The 22,328-nt window shown below is 43.6% G+C and overlaps 1 protein-coding gene across 2 annotated transcripts in view; it reads right to left on the reverse strand.

Moving 5' to 3' along the window:
- The window catches only part of LOC308304253 (lysosomal proton-coupled steroid conjugate and bile acid symporter SLC46A3), a 52,899-nt gene extending 35,562 nt beyond the window's left edge, over window positions 1-17,337 (reverse strand). Inside the window, exons 1-6 of one of the 2 annotated variants that reach the window (XR_013963049.1) lie at window positions 17,201-17,337; window positions 16,510-16,732; window positions 9,526-10,414; window positions 9,166-9,249; window positions 8,852-9,008; window positions 5,687-6,146 (exon numbers count right to left, since the gene is read on the reverse strand). Coding sequence is in view for 1 of the 2 variants with exons in the window: in XM_080748819.1 (XP_080604945.1) it covers window positions 6,029-6,146; window positions 8,852-9,008; window positions 9,166-9,249; window positions 9,526-10,414; window positions 16,510-16,704 (1,443 nt within the window). In the remaining variant the exon portion in view is untranslated. Of the gene's footprint in view, window positions 1-4,514; window positions 6,147-8,851; window positions 9,009-9,165; window positions 9,250-9,525; window positions 10,415-16,509; window positions 16,733-17,200 lie in introns of those variants that run through there. The other variant, XM_080748819.1, reaches the window with a different exon arrangement.
- Between the last annotated feature and the right edge of the window lie 4,991 nt (window positions 17,338-22,328).

A 22,328-nucleotide genomic window follows, 5' to 3' on the forward strand; every position in this document is an offset into this window, starting at 1 on the left:
GATATCCCATGGCCTCTGCGCTAACTAACCGGCCTCGCAATCTGATTGGAGCTCCGCCAGGACTTGTGTGAACATGGCAACATGGCTGCCATGCATTCATCATCCATACGACATGCACGCACCCACGCATGTGAACGAACGTGCATGTGAGAGAGTATAAAGACGTACGGACGAAAGCACACAATAACACAGTGCATGTGTACACTACTGTACTTTGCCCAGATCTCAAATCTCTCTCCCCAGACAGGGTGGTTCCAAGAATAATATGGTGACATACCTACTGTATATGTGTACATACGAAAACAAACCTCCCTCTAGGACAATGATGAAAGATGGCAATTAAATTAAAGGTGAAAGGGACCGTTCCAAACCAAATTTAGGCTGTATTTTGACTAGAACAGTGGTTCTCAACCCTTTTCATATCAAGGTCCATTATTGGGCATTTGAGCCACGGACCACCATTTGATAAGATGTAGTCTTGTAGGAAAGATAACAGGCAAACGTTGATTAAATAACAATTCTTCTACACAATCTAAATGTGTAGACTTCTTTTAAATTAAGTAGCCTAATGCAGATGTAGCCCCTTTAACCTAATATGACTTATGGGCAGCACTTACAGTCCAGGAGGTGACATGAGGGCGTTGTGTGAGTGTCTTTGGTGCACGGGTGGTCTACCGTACCAGTGGTCCGTGCACATGGGACTTTTGGGTAGCAGAGAGTCTGTTAGCAATGAGGGGCAGGTCCCACGTTGCCAGAGGAAGGTTTGAGTGTTGCCGGTAGCTCAACTAGCTGTCTTGCTGCAGGCGACGTCCTCTTCAGGAAGGTTTAGTAGCTAACACTTTGACTGAGTTAGCGAAACAGGCTACACAAACAGTCAGTGCTGCTGGAAACGTTGTAGTAATTCCTCATCGAATTCACTGCAAATTCACCAGTCCAACACTCGCAACTTACTCTACTACAGACTGCTTTTCACCAGTCTGGTAAATACTGTTCATAAAATAACATGTGTTACATTAATTTCTTCACATCAAACATTTCTCTCCTTCACACTGCCTCTGCTCTGTCCCACCCCTCTCTCCCTTCAATCACTCAATGCCCCGGCCCGCACCTGTGTCCTAGCCTCACAAGCCATCCCGAGCTACGTCATCACCAATGTGCTTCCTTTCTCGGTCTGGTGTCCCTCCCATCGAGTCTCTTTATTAGACTTTGGTTCTCAATTAGCCAGTAGCTATGCCCCTCCCCTAAAAGCTTTTGTCCAATGCTAGCTTAGCAACCGGCAGCTTGCCAAGGCTGTTGCCAAGGCAAACCTTGGCAAGCAGGAAGTTATTCTAAGCTAGCATAGGACAAAAGCTTTTTGGGAGGGGCATAGCTATTGGCTAATTTCCAATCAAAAGGCTGCATTTCGAGCAAACCCGCCTCACACCGATCCTGATTGGTCGAGCGGCTGCTACAGCTCTCGCATTTTGAAAACAAAGATGGCGGACCCCATGTCCGACGCGAGTTCACAAATCGCAAATAAAAGCTGCATTAAGCGAAGTTTTATCTGAAATCAACGGCATCTCATAACTTAAAAACGAACAACAGTTTGCACCTTTGGAATTTCTGTCTGGGAAAGACGTATTTGATGTTCTCCCGACGATGTTTTGATGCGCTGATGACTACTGACTGGACCTGTCAGTCAAAGTGAGTAACTACGTCATCGCGTAATGCGTTGTCTATGGAGAACTCCCAGACTCGTCTGGCTGTTGCGAGGCTACCTGTGTCCTATCTCACACCTGCATGCATACACGCACGCACGCACGCACGCACGCACGCACGCACGCACGCACGCACGCACGCACGCACGCACACACACACACACACACACAAAGGGGAAAATAAAACATTACAAAAAAATAAAAAGGTGAGTATACACTTTTTAAACATCAATACTGAAACCCACACTTATAAATACCCAACTGGGTTACACAGACAATAATTTAACTCTTAAGAGTGTAAAATGAAAGCAAATGGAACCGTAGGGTCCATTTAGTTGGATTTTACACTCTCAAGAGTTAAAGTCAAAGATCTAGGCCTATAAGGGTCCATTTGGTTACCAACTCGCCATGATTTAGCTGGGGACCACCTGGAAACCCCTCAAGGACTGCTGGTGGTCACCGGACCACTGGTTGAAAACCACTGGACTAGAATATCAGCAGTCATTCAGTTCTTACACAGTAGAACAGTGCATTGGCAGCAGTCAGTGGACATGAATGGATGCATGAAGTTATGAAGATGGCTCATCAGTCTAAAATCTGCCTCTAAATGGAACGATTTTACAGTGTTGGGACCATGACATTATGTGGAGAGCAGACAGAACTGTGGTAGTCATATGACCATTAGATATCATATCACAATGTCTGCAACAACATGGCAGAGCATGACCCTATGTTTTGAGGTCCTTACACAGGAGCATTTTTACAGCAAACAGTGGTGTAAAGTAACTAAGTACATTTCCTCAAGTCAATTTTGATGTATTTTTACTTTACTGGAGTATTTGAGTACTTTCACTTCTACTACACTAGCCTAGGCCTACATCTCAAAAGCAAATATTGTACTTTTATTCCACTATAATTATTTGAAAACTTACTTTGTAGATTTTGATTATTGCGACCGTAGGTCGCATTCACTATGAAAACCTGCAGATCCTGTGCTTGCGTGTGTGTGTCACATGTGATGCCTCATGTCACGCTGAGGCATGATCTGATGTCTTGATGACATCACGTCCCTGATGTCATCACGACACGTCCTTGTCCCTTTTATGCCCACATATGGAGATCTCTGATGTCATTAATATTATCCCAAATTGGGAATGCCCATATATGGACATATTGTGTTAGTCACGTGTGGTCTATGACGTCAGACATATGATGTCAGACGTCAGTCATCTCCATATTTGGGAAAATATGGCCACATTTTGTCCAACTTAAACAACCAACCATGTTTTTGGTTAAAGTAGATCCCATGCCAAAGCGCCAGTGCTCGCCCAGCAGTCTGCTGCTGTCACTCAGGCGGATGCGTGCACGCACCCATGTGCGCCCTTTCGGGCGAGGTCTCTTCTCGCCCTTAGGGCGTCTTACTAGTTATCACAAAACATACAGTAAACACTTCAGCCCTACAGTATATACATTTCCATTCGAAAATGGCCGAGCTACAAGCTCACAATGCGTCGCCTATTTTCAAAAGATTATTATACATTTGAAAACTTGTGAAATGGGACATTCTGCATAATGACCAGCAGTGGTTCCCTATGGAGACACAAAGAGTCTCCTTTGTGTCTCCATATGGAACCACTGCTGGTCATCAAATTATTGGCTCAGAAATGCGAGAAAAAAGCATTTTTTTGGGTGAATTATCCCTTTAAAGTACATTTAAATACCAAATCCTTGTGTACTTTTACTTAACTTTTGACATTTTTTAATTCCTGACTTTTACTTGTAACAGAGTATTTATACATTGCAGTATTTTACTTAAAAATGCAATACTTTTCCCACTGCTGCGAAGGTCTATCTGTCTGTCCAGAGTTAATTTCACAAAACGCTGGACCAATTAATGTCACATTTCTTGAGCACACAGCACAAACCATTTTATACTTAAAAACATTACAAGTCAAAGGGACTTGGATCTGGCTCAAATCCTGCCTAAATTTGGAGTCATAAGCCTATGTCACAGATGTCTGGCTTCATAGATGACTGTTCTGATGAGGTCTGAGATAAACATTGGAGCTGAATCTGAGATACAAATGGAGCCACTGTTACCCAAGATCCACAAGATCTTTTTCATTCAACCAAAAATATATTCTTTTCAAACTGATGTCTGTGTCATGAGTATCTACACAGAACATGAATATTATGCTGTGATAAATCAACACCATTTTCATTTGGACTGAGGTCTATTTTTCACTGCGAATAAAGGCACATATCGAATAATGGCACCAAGTTTTGGTTTTTATTCATAAAGAGAGACAGTCCAAACCAATAGGCTATTTACATTCATGTTCACTCTATGTTGCCTTATCATAAGTAAAACCCTAGACCAGGACTGACCCCTAGTGGCCAATATGAAATTAACATCAGCTACATTGGTCTGTTCAGCTTTTTTCCATCCTTACTTTTAATCTGTTGTGTGGTTGTGGTGTAGTGTAATTTTGTTTATTTTTTGTAAATCTCCACCAAGCCGGAGATTATGTTTGGCCCCTGTCCATCCACGTGTGTGTAGTGTGTGTGTGTGTGTGTGTGTGTGTGTGTGTGTGTATGTGTGTGTGTGTGTCTGTGATTTAGCATTTTCTTCTAACTTTATGCAACTATTCCTACTGATTTTGTCCAAACCTCACACAAATCATTACACATTATCTCTGGAGTCATGTGATCAAGATGTACCACCTGTCACGTTTCATCTTCCATTCCAACTGGCTATGACTGACTTCCGACCTGGGTCGGCAAACATAGCCTGGTGGAGACCTGCGACCAGAGCAGCACACTTTCTGTGTTGATTACTTTGATCAAACATGAACCATATTCAGTCAAATATACTATTTAAATACGCTATTTGAAAATAGGTCATGTCATGTATTTTTATAAAGATAAGTGATCAAGTCTTTTGAGTTTCTTTTAAGAGGAAATAGTGAGGTCACAGGGACCATGTCCCAGAGGCTTGGCACAGTCAAGCCAGTAATTTGCCATACTGTACATATTTGTCTGTGGAATGTCAAATTATGACATGATGGCTTTACTATTATTATTTACTACTACTACTACTACAGTGGAAACTACAAGAGGTGCGTGTCTGTGAATAAACTAGTTACAGGTGTTTCTGTTACTGTCTTTTGTCTGCCTGACCCCATTCCTAGCTCCCTAAAACTTAGTGGGTCTTCCTGACAGGATATGGGGCTCCCAGAGACAGACAACCTGATTAAGAGATGTGGAACACCTGTGCCTGACAGGGGAACTTGTTTAGAACATAATGCCAATAGTTATTTTCTTCCAGTTTTAGGCTCCCTCTTGTTTGGGTTATACTGTCTTGTTTGGACACTTAAGTGAGCACTCAGGTTGTCTATCTTTTTTGAAGTTATTTTAAAAGTTGCACAAATGTGTGTCTTTTAAAAGCCCCTAATCACTCTTATTAATTCCCCTTTCCTGTTTAAACATGTACCAATATCCTATGAGAAGGATCACATACAACTTGACACCAGATCAGTGGTAAGTACTAAGTAGATTATTAATGGATGAAACACACATAAATCTTCTGTTTTGTATATCCAGTTAAAGGAATACGATTAAACGTTACAAAAACAACCTCTGAAGGTGAGTGTGCACAAATCAGGTTTGGCTGTAATGTATATTTTAGAGATCTGTCGCTTTGGAGGTCTGTTCAGAGATATACAGTATGTACTGTTGTATACCTCAAACAGTGGAAAAACATCCATCGTGACAAAGTCCAACTTTAATATGTGAATGGATTCACAGAATGTTTAAACAAACATTTTGAGGGCATATGGCACACTGTAAAAAGCAAACAAAACATTTTTTTTTAAAACCTAACACGCACGCACGCACGCACGCACGCACGCACGCACGCACGCACGCACGCACGCACGCACACACACACACACACACACACACACACACACACACACACACACACACACATGTTTTTTAAAGTTAATAACTCTGAGGTCAGATCAATATCCAAAGACTTAAACTAAATCTTTGACTGCCTGTGGCTCCTGATTTGTAACTGCTAAAACGTGGACCCTGGGTTCGGTACCAGTATGTAACTGCTAAAACGTGGACCCTGTATAACGATGCGTAACTTGCAACATGAGTCAGTCGGTGCTGATGGAATTATTCAGTACTATCTGTAAGGATTTATAGAAAACAAGATTGAGTCCTGTTGAGCTTCAGTTCATATATAAAAGTGCTTGGATCAGTTGAAAGTAAAAAACAAAGAGCTAAAAGAAAAAGAGAATCCAGTTCTCCCTTTTTGTTCCTCAGCATACTGGAGCGTTGTCATTCTGGTCTTCAGCCTGGTCCTCATCTTCTGAGATGATTGTCTCGTAATCCTCCTTTCCCTCTTTGGAATGGTCTATTCCCAGTACACACACAACCCTGAAAGCAAATGCATAGTGATATCAAAATAGAAAAATAACTAATATATATTTCCAAATATATCCAAAAGAGGAAGCAAGGCCATGATCTCTTCTTTCACAGTGCTGAAGAGAAGGGAAGCGGGAGGTTAAGTGCTTCCGTTGCACAGACTGTATGAGGGAAGCGTTTGAAAATTGTGCGAGTCCACAGTCTGTATATCTGCTATTTTTGAATGGCCGAATAAAATATTAGGTTAACCCATTTAGACCTGAGACCGATTATAAAAACACAAGTTTTCAGAAAATCTACTGTTGCTATATAAAGTTGAAAGTTTGTTTTATTTGACAGGGACCGTGCTCATTAATGGACATGTCAGTTTTCACTTCAATGTAAATGAGCCAGAGTTAGCCAGCCGTAGGCTAATTTTCATCTGTGGTCCCTGGACCCCCCTTGGTGGTGATCAACCCCCCAATCCAACCCTTGATGCTGAGTGCCAAGCAGGGAGGCATTGGGTCCCATTTTTATAGTCTTTGGTATGACCCGGCCGGGGAATTGAACCCCCGACCTCCCAGTCTCAGGGCGGACACTCTAACCACAAGGCCACTGAGCTGGCTGGTTATATACACAGTACTATAGTAATAGTATATTATACCAGTAAGACTCCCGGTCTTAATGGTTAAATGATTTACCGGTAACCGATTTTGATAACATATTAACTAATTTTGCAATGGAACCCCCCTTAAGGTCCCCACTTTGAGAACCGCTGTAGTGCACTCTCCACTGGACCAGCACACGACTGGTATCAATGTCCAGGGAGACCGTGATGTGTCAATACAATGGACAATAAAGTAGCTAACTGTTATTTGATCTTGAACAGAATACAGCAATTTAAAACGTGTGAATGTTGCTCTGAAATGAAATGGACTCACAGACTATTACACTAAGTGTAAGGCCAGCCCACAAAGATAACATTTGTAATTGTTCCTGTATGATCTATCCTCACAACCAGGGGTGTCAATTGGGTATGGCAGGGGTATGCAGCTGCCATACCATGGGTCCAGGGGGGGAAATAAAAGTTACTTTTAAATATAAATCCATGAATGTCTCTTTGTCTATCTGTTCTGGTTATTGTGTTGTTAAATTACAGTAAAATAACTACAAAAAATTTAACAAAATAGTCACTTGACAAAATGGTATATTCCCAGGTCAGCTGCACAGGTGCAATGCATTATTGTTAATTGTGGCACGTTTACTAACATGCCAAGTTTAGCTGCACTTGAACAACCGTTCCAGGCTGCCATATCCAGCCCAAGAAACCGTAGAAACAGGGGAAAATTGAATGTACTTCTTAAAATAAATGTACTGTATCATGCCTGTTGCTAAGGTATGGCAACATGACTGATGTCTTGCACGCGCGCCTTCGCGCACGTGCAAGACATCGGTCATGTTGCCATACCTTAACATTTTCTGAACTGACGCCACTGCACAACTCTGCTACCAGTATTCATTCTCCCTGGTGCACAACTTCTCACGTCCAGTTTCCTCTTCATACAATCCCGATCTTTGTGTGGATTTTTGCTCAGCGTAATGTTTATTTGTACGCACCCATGATACAATACTGAAACTGATCCGGTCCCAGGTAGAGATCTGCATCAGATGTCACAAGGCCGGATTTGTGTTACAGTATGTCATGTGTCTTACTGTATGTGTGTCCTAACAGGCTGAGCCACTCAATCTAATTGTGTTGACCCACTTTGGCTGGGAAAAGGTATGCTACTACAATGTATAATAATTGTAAAAATAGTGCCACGCCACCCTGAAACACAAAAAATGTGTTCCTCTACTAACCCTCTTATAAAAAAGGAACTTTATCATTTCAGGTCTGAGGAATTTGATTGGACAAAAGGCATTCCATGAAAGCTGATACACAGCATAACGGCACTGGAATGTTTCACGGTAACTTAATGTAATATCATGTGATGATCTGCAAACTATAATATTCCACAAACACCTGTGGCCTTATGCCTATGACCAAATCACAGCTGTGCTGATCTAAAGAGTAATAGCACTGTGCTATTGCTTAATTCTAAAGTATAGTCTGCAAATTGACTGTATTGCTTCGAAGGACTTAAGGCTAATACTTGCATTGGCCCACAGTGGCAGAGTGTGAATTGTCAGTCAAAAAGAGAATCGGCTAAGCAAGGGTTATGCCAAAAACTACCCACCATGAAGCTGAGAGTGCATTGCACATCCCACGTGACTGTGTTTTGTTTAAGCCACTCAGACAGTTTCAAGTGTCACGCAATGTGGCCCCTGACTCAGCACTTTGACTAACATAACAAAAGTTACAGGATGCCAGATATAGGGGTGTTCTCTGTTCAGAGATATCTTAGACCTTAGTGTTTTATGACCACCAGGCAAATAATGAGGGAAATGCTTTAGTATGGCAAGTACACAGTAAGGGATCATTACGTATTTGTTACAGCTGGTGGGTCATGGACATATTTACACTACAACCCAAGCAAATCATAATATGAACCTCACAGTCCTATCAAAAGGTTAGACCAGAATCAGTCCAATATTGACAAACAACAGGGAATATGTGAGATGCAGCACTTTGGTAAATACATGTATGAATGAAGTTAAGATGAAACCGCAAATTCACTTAATTATATTTTGGCCAATTGTCTTTGGACCATAAGCATGTGTTAACATGTTGAACTTACCCCACCAGTACAATGGGAATGGAGCAGAGTCCTGCAGCCAGTAGAAAGCTGAAACCAGGGTACCACGCCACAGTGGCAGCATAGATGGTAGTGAAAACAGTATATGCTATATTGCTGCTGAGGCTATCGACGAAGGCAACACAGGCAAACAGAGCTCCTGTACAACAACACAGGAAGGGGAGAAGAACACACAATACATGAGTACAGTCAGTGACATACTGCACAGGTATCACAAAACACAGACTAGAGAGGATTACAGTACAACAAGCTGGACTGGAGCTGGTGTTTTTCTCCATTATATGTAGATCATTTACCTTGCTCTGTCTTTGCGACGAGCTTTGACATCATGCCGCGTAGGACAGGGAATGGCATGATAGCCAAGAGCATTGGTACTCTCACTGTGGACAGGAACAGACAAGAGCGGATGTTATTTTACAGCATATTACTCTTGGAAGAGTCTTAGAATAAGTTATCAACTTGGAATTATTTTAGAATTAAATACAACATTTATTTCAGAGTTAAACATAAAGGTAGCAAAATGTTATTGTACAATCTATTCTAAACAATATGGATAAAAGTATAACAATGTCGTTGATTGGTTATTATGGTAGGTTTTGTTGTACATGTATAACAATTTAGAGAATGTTGTAAAGCATCCATTTATTGAATCTTACCCAGGAACATCAGCGTGGTGGTGTTGGCGAAAGCCAAGAGGATCATCCCTGACATGACGGAGAGGATCCCTATGAAGACAATGAGCAGCTGGGGCACGCCGCAGTACATGAACACTGACACGCCCAGAAAGCTCACCAGGAACACCGAGGTCGACAGGGCCGAGCCGTAGCCAATCAGAATCTCGCTCCAGCACAGTGGCGCCTTGAGCTCGTACAACGTGATCATGGAGAGTCCACCCACATAGGCGAAAGAGAAGGTGAAGAAGATGAGGAGAATGAGGACTATGAGGATGTTTCGCCTGCACGTGGCCCCTGCGTACAGATGGTAGATCCCATAAAGCATCTGCTTCAGGCCAGGCCGGCGAGGTCGCCCGTTGATGGTGATGGTGGCATCGTCTTCCAGGGGCTTTTTGACAGTCTCCTCCAGGATGAACACGGCGTACAGGAGGCAGAGACACTGTAAAACGGCGCCGGTGAAGAAAGGCCAGTTGAAGCCTGCGGCCCTCAGGAAGTAGCCTGAGGACAATGAGGCCACCCCGGACACCAAACCGATCACCATGTCCACCCCAGCCATTCGCAGTGTCCTCCTCTGCCCGTCCTCGCACAGATCGGCGACATAGGCGAAGCATCCGCCGAGGAATGTCCCCAGGCCGCCAAACAGCGAGCTGAGCAGGGAGGCGCCAAGCAGCAGGTAGACGTTGAGCTCGAAGTAGGACAGCGCCAGGAAGGACAGGGTGTAGATCAGCGAGCCGATCAGGGGCAGGACTATGGTGATCTTGCGTCCTCGCTGGTCACTGTATGCCACCAGCAGGAGGGTGACGGTCAGGGAGGGTATGATGCTGCAGAGCTCAGAGTAGAGGGAGAAAAGAGACGCCTGCCTCTGCACCTCCTGGGAAAAAAACAGAAAACAGAGGTTATGTTAAAGGAAATCATGAATTTTAATTTTTCCAATTTTCATGTATTTTTTGGGTGTCCCACCAGCACGTTTTAAGCCCCTTTTCGACTTCAGCTTTAGCACCACACCACACCGCACCACATAAAAATATCTACCTTTTCCAGTACACAAAAGTACCCCTATTGGTAAGAAACAAATTGACCCTTTTAACTGTGATTATAATACAATATATATTTGTATTACAACTATCCTAAATTATAAGGCACTATAATGTATTATAACTGTGATTATAACACACTATAAAGTATTAATGTATTACTATGATAATTATAATACACTATAATAGATTATAATAGTGGTTATAACACAATAGAATCTATTATCATGTATTACAACTATATCCTGGTGGTCTAAATGAAAAGTCAGTGAGTGATCAGTCATTATGAAGTGTTTGGCCCTGCTTGGCCTAGCTCAGACCTACTCTAGATTGGATACTTTTTAGTACCACATTTAGTACCACTTTCACACCACTCTACCCAGGTCCTTGTAGTTGAAAACCTGGCACAAGTGGGTGGTGTGGAGTGGTGTGGTGTGGTGTTGGGCAAGTGTGGTGTTGGGCAAGCAGGTCTCAGAACAGGCTGTCTTATCGGGACCTAGTACTGCTACTGCTGTGCTAGCCTGGGCTGGCTTCCAATTTCGGGCTTTTGATCCGGTCGGGAGCGGAAGATCTCCTACGTTTTTCTGTAGTCCAAAACGGACTACACTTTGGCCGGAAACAACGACCGGAAACAGTTTTAACCCGTACTTGCGCATGCGCTAACTACATGGCTAACGACTTGCGCATGCGCTAACTGGGTTGAAACTGTTTCCGGTCGTTGTTTCCGGCCAAAGTGTAGTCCGTTTTGGACTACAGAAAAACGTAGGAGATCTTCCGCTCCCGACCGGATCAAACGGCCCGTTTAGTAAACGAAGACCAGGCTTTCTCCCGAGCGAGAAAGCCTGGTGGGCGAGGTTACTGCTGTGCTGAGCAGGAGGTGGGGAGGAGTGTGGGGCCAAAACTGGCTCAATAGCGCAGTCCTCCCACTCAGGACAAGGAGGTACTGCAGCTGAAAATGCTCTGAAAGCCAGGCAGAAATGACAGGGACTCTGTATTCAGGAGTGGTAATTTAGCCTCAACCTTTTGAAAAACGTTTTTGGGACACAAACAATGTTAGATAAATTATTTTTTAAATGCATGGTGTAGAACCTTTAAGTTGTCTTTTACTGTCTTGATGTATTCTGGACTAGAGCATTGGTTTTTCAATTGTTTGTGTGCCCAAGGCACACCAATGGGCAAGTCAAAATCTCAACGCAAGGCAATCTCAACTTGTAGCCTATTCATAGCTAAAATAGCCCGATCTACAAGCTAACGTGTCGCAAGCTTGTAGATCTGCTATTTTTGTTGTTATTAAAATGTGTGTGGGGAAAAAAAGAAAATAAACAATTAAACGCTTTCATTTCAGTAATTAATCTCAGTAAGCAGCAGTACAAGTTATGAAACGTGTTCAGTGAAATACAATATGCTAGCCAAAACAAGGAAATAAAGTAACGTTTTGTTCACAAACAGACGGAAACTACAGGTGGTGGCTATATTAAGGATAAGCAAGCTTTTCCAGATCAACGACTCACTTCTCAGTTCCCTCATTTAAATGCGCTTAACAATAAATTCACCTGGTCAGCCCTGTCATACGTGCGTCACAATGAGAAAAAAAGAAAAGCCAACATGATGGCACCAGAACATAAAGATCCAGCATAAATCCAAGCCATATTTTCAGATTCCATTGATTGCGACCGTAGGTCGCAGTTACTTCTATACTATCCAAACCTCCACAGGCCGTCAGTCCGTCAGTCAGTCAGTCAGTCTGTCCCTCCGTCACGTCACTCGTCACACGTCACACTTTCCCCCTACTCATATCTCCGCCACCGTTGGCCCGATCCATGCCAAAATTTCCACACAAACTCCTTGCCTGCCAAAATACAACCTCCAAGGACCCCCAGAGCTCCAGGGGGACCCCCAGGTCCCTGGGGGACCCCCAGGTGTAAAAAATGACCAAATGTGCAAAAAAGACTAAATGACCACCCCAACGGGGCTGCACACGGGGAATTCCCAGGGACCACCGACACCTGGTGCTCCAGAACGGATGCAAAAGTGGTGGCGCCCCCAGTGGAGGACCCCCTCCACTGCAGCGCACATAAAATGCCGTAACTCGGGCTAGGAGCGACCGGGAGAGCCGGGGCCGGTACCTATTTGTCCGCTTCGGCGGCGCGGAGACCCCACCCCTCACTTCTCACATGGCCCTCTTCTAGCGCCACCATGAGGCCGATTCTTGCAAAACACATTCTTGGACACTGCTCCTACAATTTTTGCCCTAAAATCACGCAAATCGGTACACAGTATGTCTACACTCATGTCATCAACTTGGATCTGTCCCATATAGCGCCACCTTCAGGCCGATTTTTTAAAACACATTTTTGGACACTGCTCCTACGATTTTTGCCCTAAAATCACGCAAATCGCTACACAGTATGTCTACACTCATCTCATCAACATGGATCTGTCCCATATAGCGCCACCTTCAGGCCGATTTTTTAAAACACATTTTTGGACACTGCTCCTACAATTTTTGCCCTAAAATCACGCAAATCGCTACACAGTATGTCTACACTCATGTCATCAACATGGATCTGTCCCATATAGCGCCACCATCAGGCCGATTTTTTCAAACACATTTTTGGACACTGCTCCTACAGATTTTGCCTTAAAATCACGCAAATCGGTACACAGTACGTCTACACTCATCTCATCAACATGGATCTGTCCCATTTAGCGCCACCTTCAGGCCGATTTTTTTAAACACATTTTTGGACACTGCTCCTACAATTTTTGCCCTAAAATCACGCAAATCGCACAGTATCTCTACAGTCATGTAATCACAACGCATCTGTCCCATCTAGCGCCACCATTAGGACGATTTTGGAAAGACATTTTTTTTTGCCTATTTGTGGAGATAAGCGACCAACGGTCGCTTATCTCCCGATTAGGGAGTCTTACTGGTTATGGCAACACAGCAGCTAACTGTGGTTGCGACCATAGGTCGCAGTTACTTGCACTCCTATACTATCCAAACCTCCGCCGTCCGTCCGTCTGTCCCTCCGTCTGTCCGTCACGTCACTCGTCACACGTCACACTTTTGCTCTGCTCATATCTCCGCAACCGTTGCCCCGATCCATGCCAGATTTTGCACACACACTCCTTGCCTGCCAAACTACAACCTCCAAGGACCCCCGGAGCTTCAGGGACCCCCAAGTCCCTGGGCGACCCCCAGATGTAAAAAATGACCAAATGTGCAAAAATGACCAAATGACCACCCCAACGGGGCTGCTCATGGGGAATTCCCGGGGACCACCGACTCCTGGTGCTCCAGAACGGATGCAAAAGTGGTGGCGCCCCCAGTGGAGGACCCCCTCCACTGCAGCTCACATAAAATGCCTTAACTTGGGCTAGGAGCGACCGGGAGAGCCGGGGCCGGTACCTATTCGGCCGCCTCGGCGGCGCGGAGACCCCACCCCTCATTTCTCACATGGCCCTCTTCTAGCGCCACCATAAGGCCGATTCTTGCAAAACACATTTTTGGACACTGCTCCTACAATTTTTGCCCTAAAATCATGCAAATCGGTACACAGTATGTCTACACTCATGTCATCAACTTGGATCTGTCCCATATAGCGCCACCTTCAGGCCGATTTTTTAAAACACCATTTTGGACACTGCTCCTACAATCTTTGCCCTAAAATCACGCAAATCACTACACAGTATGTCTACACTCATCTAATCAACATGGATCTGTCCCATTTAGCGCCACCTTCAGGCTGATTTTTTAAAACACATTTTTCGACACTGCTCCTACAGATTTTGCCCTAAAATCACACAAATCGGTACACAGTATGTCTACACTCATGTCATCAACATGGACCTGTCCCATATAGCGCCACCATCAGGCCGATTTTTTCAAACACATTTTTGGACACTGCTTCTACAGATTTTGCCCTAAAATCACACAAATCGGTACACAGTATGTCTACACTCGTCTCATCAACATGGACCTGTCCCATTTAGCGCCACCTTCAGGCCGATTTTTTAAAACACATTTTTGGACACCTACAGATTTTGCCCTAAAATCACGCAAATCGCACAGTATCTCTACAGTCATGTAATCAAAACGCATCTGTCCCATCTAGCGCCACCATCAGGACTATTTTGGAAAAACACATTTTTGGTGTAATTGTGGAGATAAGCGACCTATGGTCGCTTATCTCCCGATTAGGGAGTCTTACTGGTTATACCTGTGTTGTGTTGCATAAGAGCAAACCATGACAATGAGTTCACTACAGTTCATTAGCAGTTTATTGCTAACAAGGAAAGTTGTGGAAGAGTGAAAATAGGTAGGTGCTCTACATTATGGCAAAATTGTAACTGCACATGTACTGTAAGATACTTCTGTCGGTCCTACTTGATTTTCAGTTGCGGAGTCAACACTTTTTGATGAATGATCAAACAGAAAATCTGTGACAGATATTGTGACAGGTAATTACTCAGGGTCATGTTTCAATGTTACATGAGTGACAAGTTTTACTGAGGTTAGGGTTAGGCATATAACCTGGGCAAAACATGCACCTGGGAAACATGCACCTGGGAAAGAGGGAGTGGGGACTGGGGACTCCCCAGGTGCATGTTTTGCCCAGGTTATATGCCTAACCTAACCCTAACCCATGTGTAACAAGATTGGGGGGGCTGTCCGTTCCCAACATAGTGACTATATATGATTTGTTTCCCCCACACAAAGAGAAACAGACTTTTACATGCTAAAAATAAAGGTGTATTCTATAATGAAGGCATTAGATAAGATAAGATTAGATTTTCAAGATAATGAAAATGTTTTGTGAAATTTCTCAGTCAAAACAAATCTGTCAAAACAGACAATAACTGTGTATAAATAACTAAACACTTAATGTGTTAACTGTATAGAAATTCAACAGGAGTTCCTCCATAACTAATGACTATCAGTGACTTAAGCATGGCTTTCTTTACATATTCTACTTGTGTGTTGAAAATCGCAGTGTGATCTAAACCAAATTACGTTTACCCTGCTTTTTTCTTGCTTGTATGTTTGTGTAACCAGGTCAATCAATTAACCAAAGATAGTGGCTGGCAGCAACGCCACGTGCTTGTCTAAAATAAGTATGCATTTGTTCTGTTCTGTGTTCTGAGTATTACAAATCTGGTGGACACAGAGCTACACTTTCTCACCACCTGCCCACCAAGACATCAGAGACACATAATTCCCACAGCTTACCGGTACATACATACACCCAAAGTGAGTTTGAAAATATGACCATGGACCAAAAAACTCCCATTCGTACTCTTTATACTCTATATTATAGAGTCTATAATATTATTAAGTCTATAATAACATGTATATAACATCGCAAAAGGGCACATAAATAGCTCAATTTAACACAAATGCCAAATGCAAATCATTTGTGTTTATTGAGTTCCTCATATGCGATGGTGTAAAGTAGATTTACTCAAGTACTGTAAAATGTTGAGGTATTTTGTACTTTTCTGGAGACTCGAGTATTTCCAATTTTCAATACTTCTAATCCACTTCCTCTCAAAGGCAAATATTGTACTTTTACTCTACTACAATTATTTGAAAACTAGTTACTAGTTACTTTGCAGTTCTACATTATTATATTATAACATACATATAACATGTCGGCTACTTGAAAATAGCCGATCTACAAGCTCAATACATCTACAATACATCGTGAAACGTGTAGCATCACGATGTATGGTGAGCTTGTAGATCTGCTATTTTCAAATATTTCAAGTATATTTTTATGGCAATACTTTTGTACTTTTACTCAATTATATTTTAAATATTGGCCTTTTACTTGTAACTGTAAAAGGTATTGCTACTTTTACTTATTGTATATATATCTGAGTAGCCTACTTCTTCCACCACAGACAGCTCTCATTTGTAACTCACCTCATTCTGGTTCGTATGGTTGCTGGTGATGTTTGTTAACACACATCTGGAGGAGTTGTCAGAGATAGGATAGGTGGTGTTGGTGATATCCTTCCAAAGTCTCCTGTACACATACTGCTGGACCAAAGGATACACCAAAAAACTGGCAAAAGCATAGATGCCAATTACAGGCTCTATAAGGAAAAGGCGCTTCATGTTGATGGCTGTGCAGAGGAAAAAGTCCCTAAAATAACAAGGAAAGAAAAAAAAACATGTTCAGAGGTGAACCAGGTAATTGTTGTCAGGTGATAATCGGATGAAGTCATAAAGTTGATCATCCGCACATGCCTGAGTCCACCCAAATGTAATTATTCTGCCAGACAGCATAGGATTCAGACAGTGGATTAAAATTAACATGAACAACTGACCGAGAAATGACAGTTAAAGGATAGCCTACACTGCAGTATAACAACCTGGAAAAATAGCCTGTTACACGAAACGACCCATCAAATACATTCTGTTTGTTATTAATTTATAGCCTAGTCTCCAAACGAAACTTTTTTCCTTGCAAGCGACCTTGTGATCAAACTAAACAGACACAGGTCGTTCAGTCCAGTCAATGACAGTGACGATCCGTAAACAAGGCAGCATGAAAGGTTGCCTTTGATCGTCCAACTTGACAGAAAAAAATGCACTCCCTCGAATACTTTACCTTTTAAATTGCAGTCTGCCTCATTGTGTTTTGCCCTCACTGACGCGCGGTGTCGGTCAACAACAAATACATGTTTATCTGTCGTTAAAATGAGGATGAATATGTTTTGATCTGTTAACTGTGTCTTATGAAATTATGCCTTGCCGGAGTCCCACCCCCTGTTCTCCGATAGGACAGTGGTCTTCCAATCGTGATGATGTGCAGTGACATAGCTCTGAAGCAGTTCTCCTTAACGCTATGTCAACTGATGAGCCCTTGCGCCCACAGCCGCGGTAGCCCAGGCTGCTCAGCCTCTCGTCTGTAGTCAAAATAAAAAATACACTTTCGCTACTCACCAAAACAAAGACGGTTCTAAAATGGTGAAAGCCTACTCTCCTTAGTGGGAACACTCGGAGCCCCCCACCTCACGTCTAAAATACACTTTTTGGTCAGAAAAGAATATATTTTACCGGAGGTTTTAGCTACTCCACACCGCCCTCTACAGATATTGCCATTAGAAGATTCCATTGACCAGATTTTGCCTTCCGGTGAAATATTTTCTTTTCTGTCTAAAAAGTGTATTTTAGACGTGAGGTGGGGGGCTCAGAGTGTTCCCATTAAGGAAAGTAGGCTTTCAACCCCATAAAGCCATCTTTGTTTTGGTGAGTAGCGATTTTTTTAAATTTTTACTACAGACGAGAGTGTGCACAGACTTTGCTGCGGGCGCAAAGAATCATCGGTGACATAGCGTTAAGGAGAACTCCTTTATACAGGGACAGTCAATCATGAGAACTGAGAACATTTTGTGACTTCCTGCGACAGGCTACACCTACACAAGACTACACAAATGCATTATTCTCATGAAATGTGACCACGAACAAGAACAAAGCGACACATTGTTTGTGCAGTGTTAATCAATGACTTGACATAAAAAGAACATTTTATTTTTACGGATTTTGTCGGTAAGTAAGGTCTTGTCAAGATCACATAGCCCGAAGGGACAGTCAGTCATTGGTTGTCTGGCAACCGCGTGCCTCTGGAAAGCAGCCAACCACTGTGGTGCCGTAATTATTGTCCACAATAAATGTGTAATCTACTTGTGTGGACATGAACTAATGTTTGTTCAGATGACAATAATAAATAATCATAAACTTTAGAGTTATACGCTTATAACGTTTCTCACAGCATCAACTATAAAAACAATGGCAAGCATAAAAGATCATAAAAAGATAAGAGAAAAACAAGGACTACTGTAATCAGGTAGTAAAAGCCTTTAAAAGTCTTTAAGTGATTTAAAAGAGTAACCTACACTGAAATATAAATATATAATAATCAGGGGCAGGCCAACTCTCCAAGACTCCTTGATTGTCATTTCGCCTTGATTTGATCAAACTCCCAATCAAACCCCAAATTCACCAGAACACAGGAAATGATATATGGGCAGTGCTTAATTTGTGCCGGAACAAGCCGGATCTTGTTCCGCTACCTCGCTTTTACGGACCGGGACCTATTTGATTGGATCCGCCACCTATTCGATTTGGAATCAAGGATCCGGGACCTTCCCTGCACAAAAAGAACAGATCTACAAGCTATCCACCCATATCAACCAGAGATGCAATATGGCTTGTAGGTCTGTCAGCGCAGCAACTTGCGCACAGTTATGACGCGGCCGTTGACTGGATCAGATTCAGCTGCGCTGCGCTGTGCTGAATGCTGTCAAACGGCCGGGAGCCGGGACAGACCTGTAACCAGCCCCGCAGCCCGGCACGTGTACATGTGTGGATCATGCGACGTTTACATTTAAAGCACGGTTTTGTGCACGTTATGATAAAGCATATCACCCGCAGCACATTCAATTCTCAAGCACTGACTGTTGCTGTTAGCCAGTTAGCGTAGCCTAGCCTTCACGTTAGCCAAACAAACTGGACGAGCTCTGGTCGTTAACGTTATGTGCTCAGTGCTCACTGCTCAGCCTCTCCCCTGTTAATAAATAAAACTACACTTTGACGTGTACTCACCGAAACAGACTGGTTTAGGGAGCTGAAAGACCCTTAGTGGGAACACCCAGCTAGAGCCCCCCACCTCACGTCTAAAATACACTTTTTAGCCAGAATCCAGAAAGAAAATATTTATTATTTAAGCCAGGATAATATAGGCAGGGGTCTTCAACAGGGGGTTGCTCAGAGTCCTCAGAGTTACTACAGGGGGTCTATCTACAGGGGTCTATCCTTGTGTGATTTATTAACCTCACTACTGACTTAAACCCCTATCCCTTTATTCTGAGGGGTAGGGTGTAGGGGAAAGAGCAGACCATACAGAGCATGGGGTAAAATTACTGACAGTTTAAATGTCTGGTAAATGCACTGATCACAGCCTGTCAAATAAAGTTTGTATGACAGATTGGAGACGTATTTTTCCAATAAATTGGATTCTGTTTTAAAAGGAGCTGGCTAAACAGATGTCGTACATCTATTTTCTTTTACGGGTTAAAAAAAGGTAATATAACTTAATATAGGCCTATTATAGATATTACTGTTGATTCCGCAATAATACTTAGTGTATTCGGAAAATGTGCACCGGGTGTGCATACATGTGCGTGCAGGTGTGCGTGCCGTGCACGCGTGCATGTGCGTGCATGTGCGCGTGTGCACACAAAACCCAGGATCCCCCACCTTTTCATTGACAAATTAAGCACTGTATATGGGGGTCCTTGAAACTAAGTGGTTTCGAGAGGAGGAGGACCCCCAGACCCCCGGGTCTCTCTCTGTGTGTGTGTGTGTGTGTGTGTGTGTGTGTGTGTGTGTGTGTGTGTGTGTGTATACTGTAACTGTCTAACCTCGCCTACCAGGCTTTCTCCCGAGAGAGAGCCTGGTGTTCGTTCACAACAGAGCGTTTGGTTTCCGCCGAAAGCGCGGAAACCACTAGAAGCGGCGTCGCTTTGATTTGGTTCCCTCCGTTTGTTTCCCCAATCCCTTTTAAAATGCTGGAAATGCTACGTAGTCTTGCCAGTCGCTACGAGTTGGATTAAAAGATGCACATACCAAACGAATTTTTCGAAAGCAAAACTACGCCTCATCAAGGTGTTTATTAGGTCGGCCCTAAAAGTATGTCCTTGGGTGCAGGGGAATATTTTGGGTTAAAACTGAATCCGGTTGATAGTTCCGGCCAAAGCGTAGTCCGTCTAGGACTACAACATGACGTAAAGTGGTTTCCGCTCCCGACCGGATCAAACCCCGTAAAGTGAAGTGATCCCAGACTAGTAACTGTCTCTCTTTTTGTCTCTGCCAGGCCAAAAGGCCGTATGTCTGTCCGTCCATCCGTGTGTGTGTGTGTGTGTGTGTGTGTGTGTGTGTGTCCGTCTGTGAACAGCTAATCTCTGGCACTGTTAGGCCGTTCGCAGCACAGCAAAACTGTGCACACAAGCTTCCTAACCTCGCGTCACCAGACTTTCCACTGTGTATTTCCAATGTATTCGTTAGAAATATGGCCCATGTGGTCTGGTCTAGATTAGGGGGCTAGCATGTTTTTCCTACCGGATCTGAGCAGAGGCCACGCCCAACGCGGAAGTGCATCTCTCACCGTTTTGGCCAATAAAGTATAGCCAATTAATGGCTACGACAGAGGCGTGCCGTCTCAAGCGACCTTGAGCCGCGAGAGTCACCACCAAGCGAGTAAAGCGAACGAGTTGCTGTGCCGAACGTTTTGAAGATCGCTTGACCCTACTCAGCGCCATTCTACAAAGTGTAGTCCGTCTCATGACTACAACATGACGTAGGTTGTTTCTGCTCCCGACCGGATCAGAAACCCGAAAATATGACTGATCCCAGGCTACACCCTGGATGTCAGAGCAGAACATCTACTAATGGGATGATTTTTGGAGCGGTGATAGCCGCTTCCTACTTTTGACTTAGGGTGCGTTCGGAAATGCGCACTCAACACACTGGTGTGCCATATTGTTGTTCGTTTATTCGGTGCACTTGGTACGTTGTCGTTCGGAAATCCAGTGCGCGGCGCACCAGTGTGCTGAGTGCACGCACTGAACAACCCTACTCGGAAGATGGGGTTTGACGGTGTGGTGCGTCAGTGCGGTGTTTTGATTGGTTGGTTTTTCATGGCCGTGTCTCGAGCGCTTCTCAGCTGTGAACAATGGAGGAAATGACCGCAAAATGCAGCATTTGCAGCTTAATTGGTCGTTTGGGCTTGGTAGTTTCACACGCATCAACGTCTAAACTAACAGCAGGTTTACCAATGTTATGAATTACATCTCCTTTCAATATCAACGTTACGTTAGCAAATGCTGCTTTTCAGAAAGTTTACCTTCAGAGTTCAGAGTTAAAAAGCACACAGCTGCCTCTCTTAACTGGTCGTTCGTAAACAAGCCACACTGAACGCACTTTACAACGTCACGCCCAAGGAAGGTTAGGCAGGAACAGAAAACACCCGGAAGTTGGCACACCATGGGACGCCGCCATGACACTTTTGGGTGGCGGAAGTGACGAAGTGCTCATAGACGCTAATGTTATTTTGGGTGGCACTTCCGCCACCCAAAGTGTCATGGCGGATGGCCATGGAGCATAAAATGACGTTGGTGACTGTTCTTGCTGAGACCTTCTTTGGTCACGCCCACTGCACTCACTACACTGAGCACACACCCGGTGCGGGTTTCCGAACGCACCCTTAGTGTATCCCATGTCAGTCTGTCTATCCCTATATGCCGCACAAACAGCTGCAATACCGCTGGGTGACCAAGTGGCGCTGTTGAGCAGCCTAGACACATAGGTTACTTCTACAGATTTTTGTCCAAATATCACGCAAATCGGTACACAGTATCTCTCTAGATATTAAACTAAATGTCTTTCAGATTTTTCAGATTCCATCCTGATTGGCTAAGATTGACTTCCAAAGTTTGCAGAAGTTCTCTGTTTTTGAACAAAATGCCTGAAATCTTGCATGCACATTCCCACTAGGCCGAGGAAGAAATACCACCTCTAAAGCTGGTTGCACACTGCACTGCGTGTTTTCGTTGCGTTTTGGAAATCCGAAAGCCGTAGGCCAGGGATGTTATATGAGATACTTAAATGGTTTCCTGTGGAAATAAGCTTAGTCTTTTCATGGATCTCCTTTTAGTAGACCTTGTACCAGTGAACTG

Source organism: Nannobrachium achirus, assembly GCF_963921795.1.
Source record: "Nannobrachium achirus genome assembly, chromosome: 19".
NCBI lineage: Eukaryota > Metazoa > Chordata > Actinopteri > Myctophiformes > Myctophidae > Nannobrachium > Nannobrachium achirus.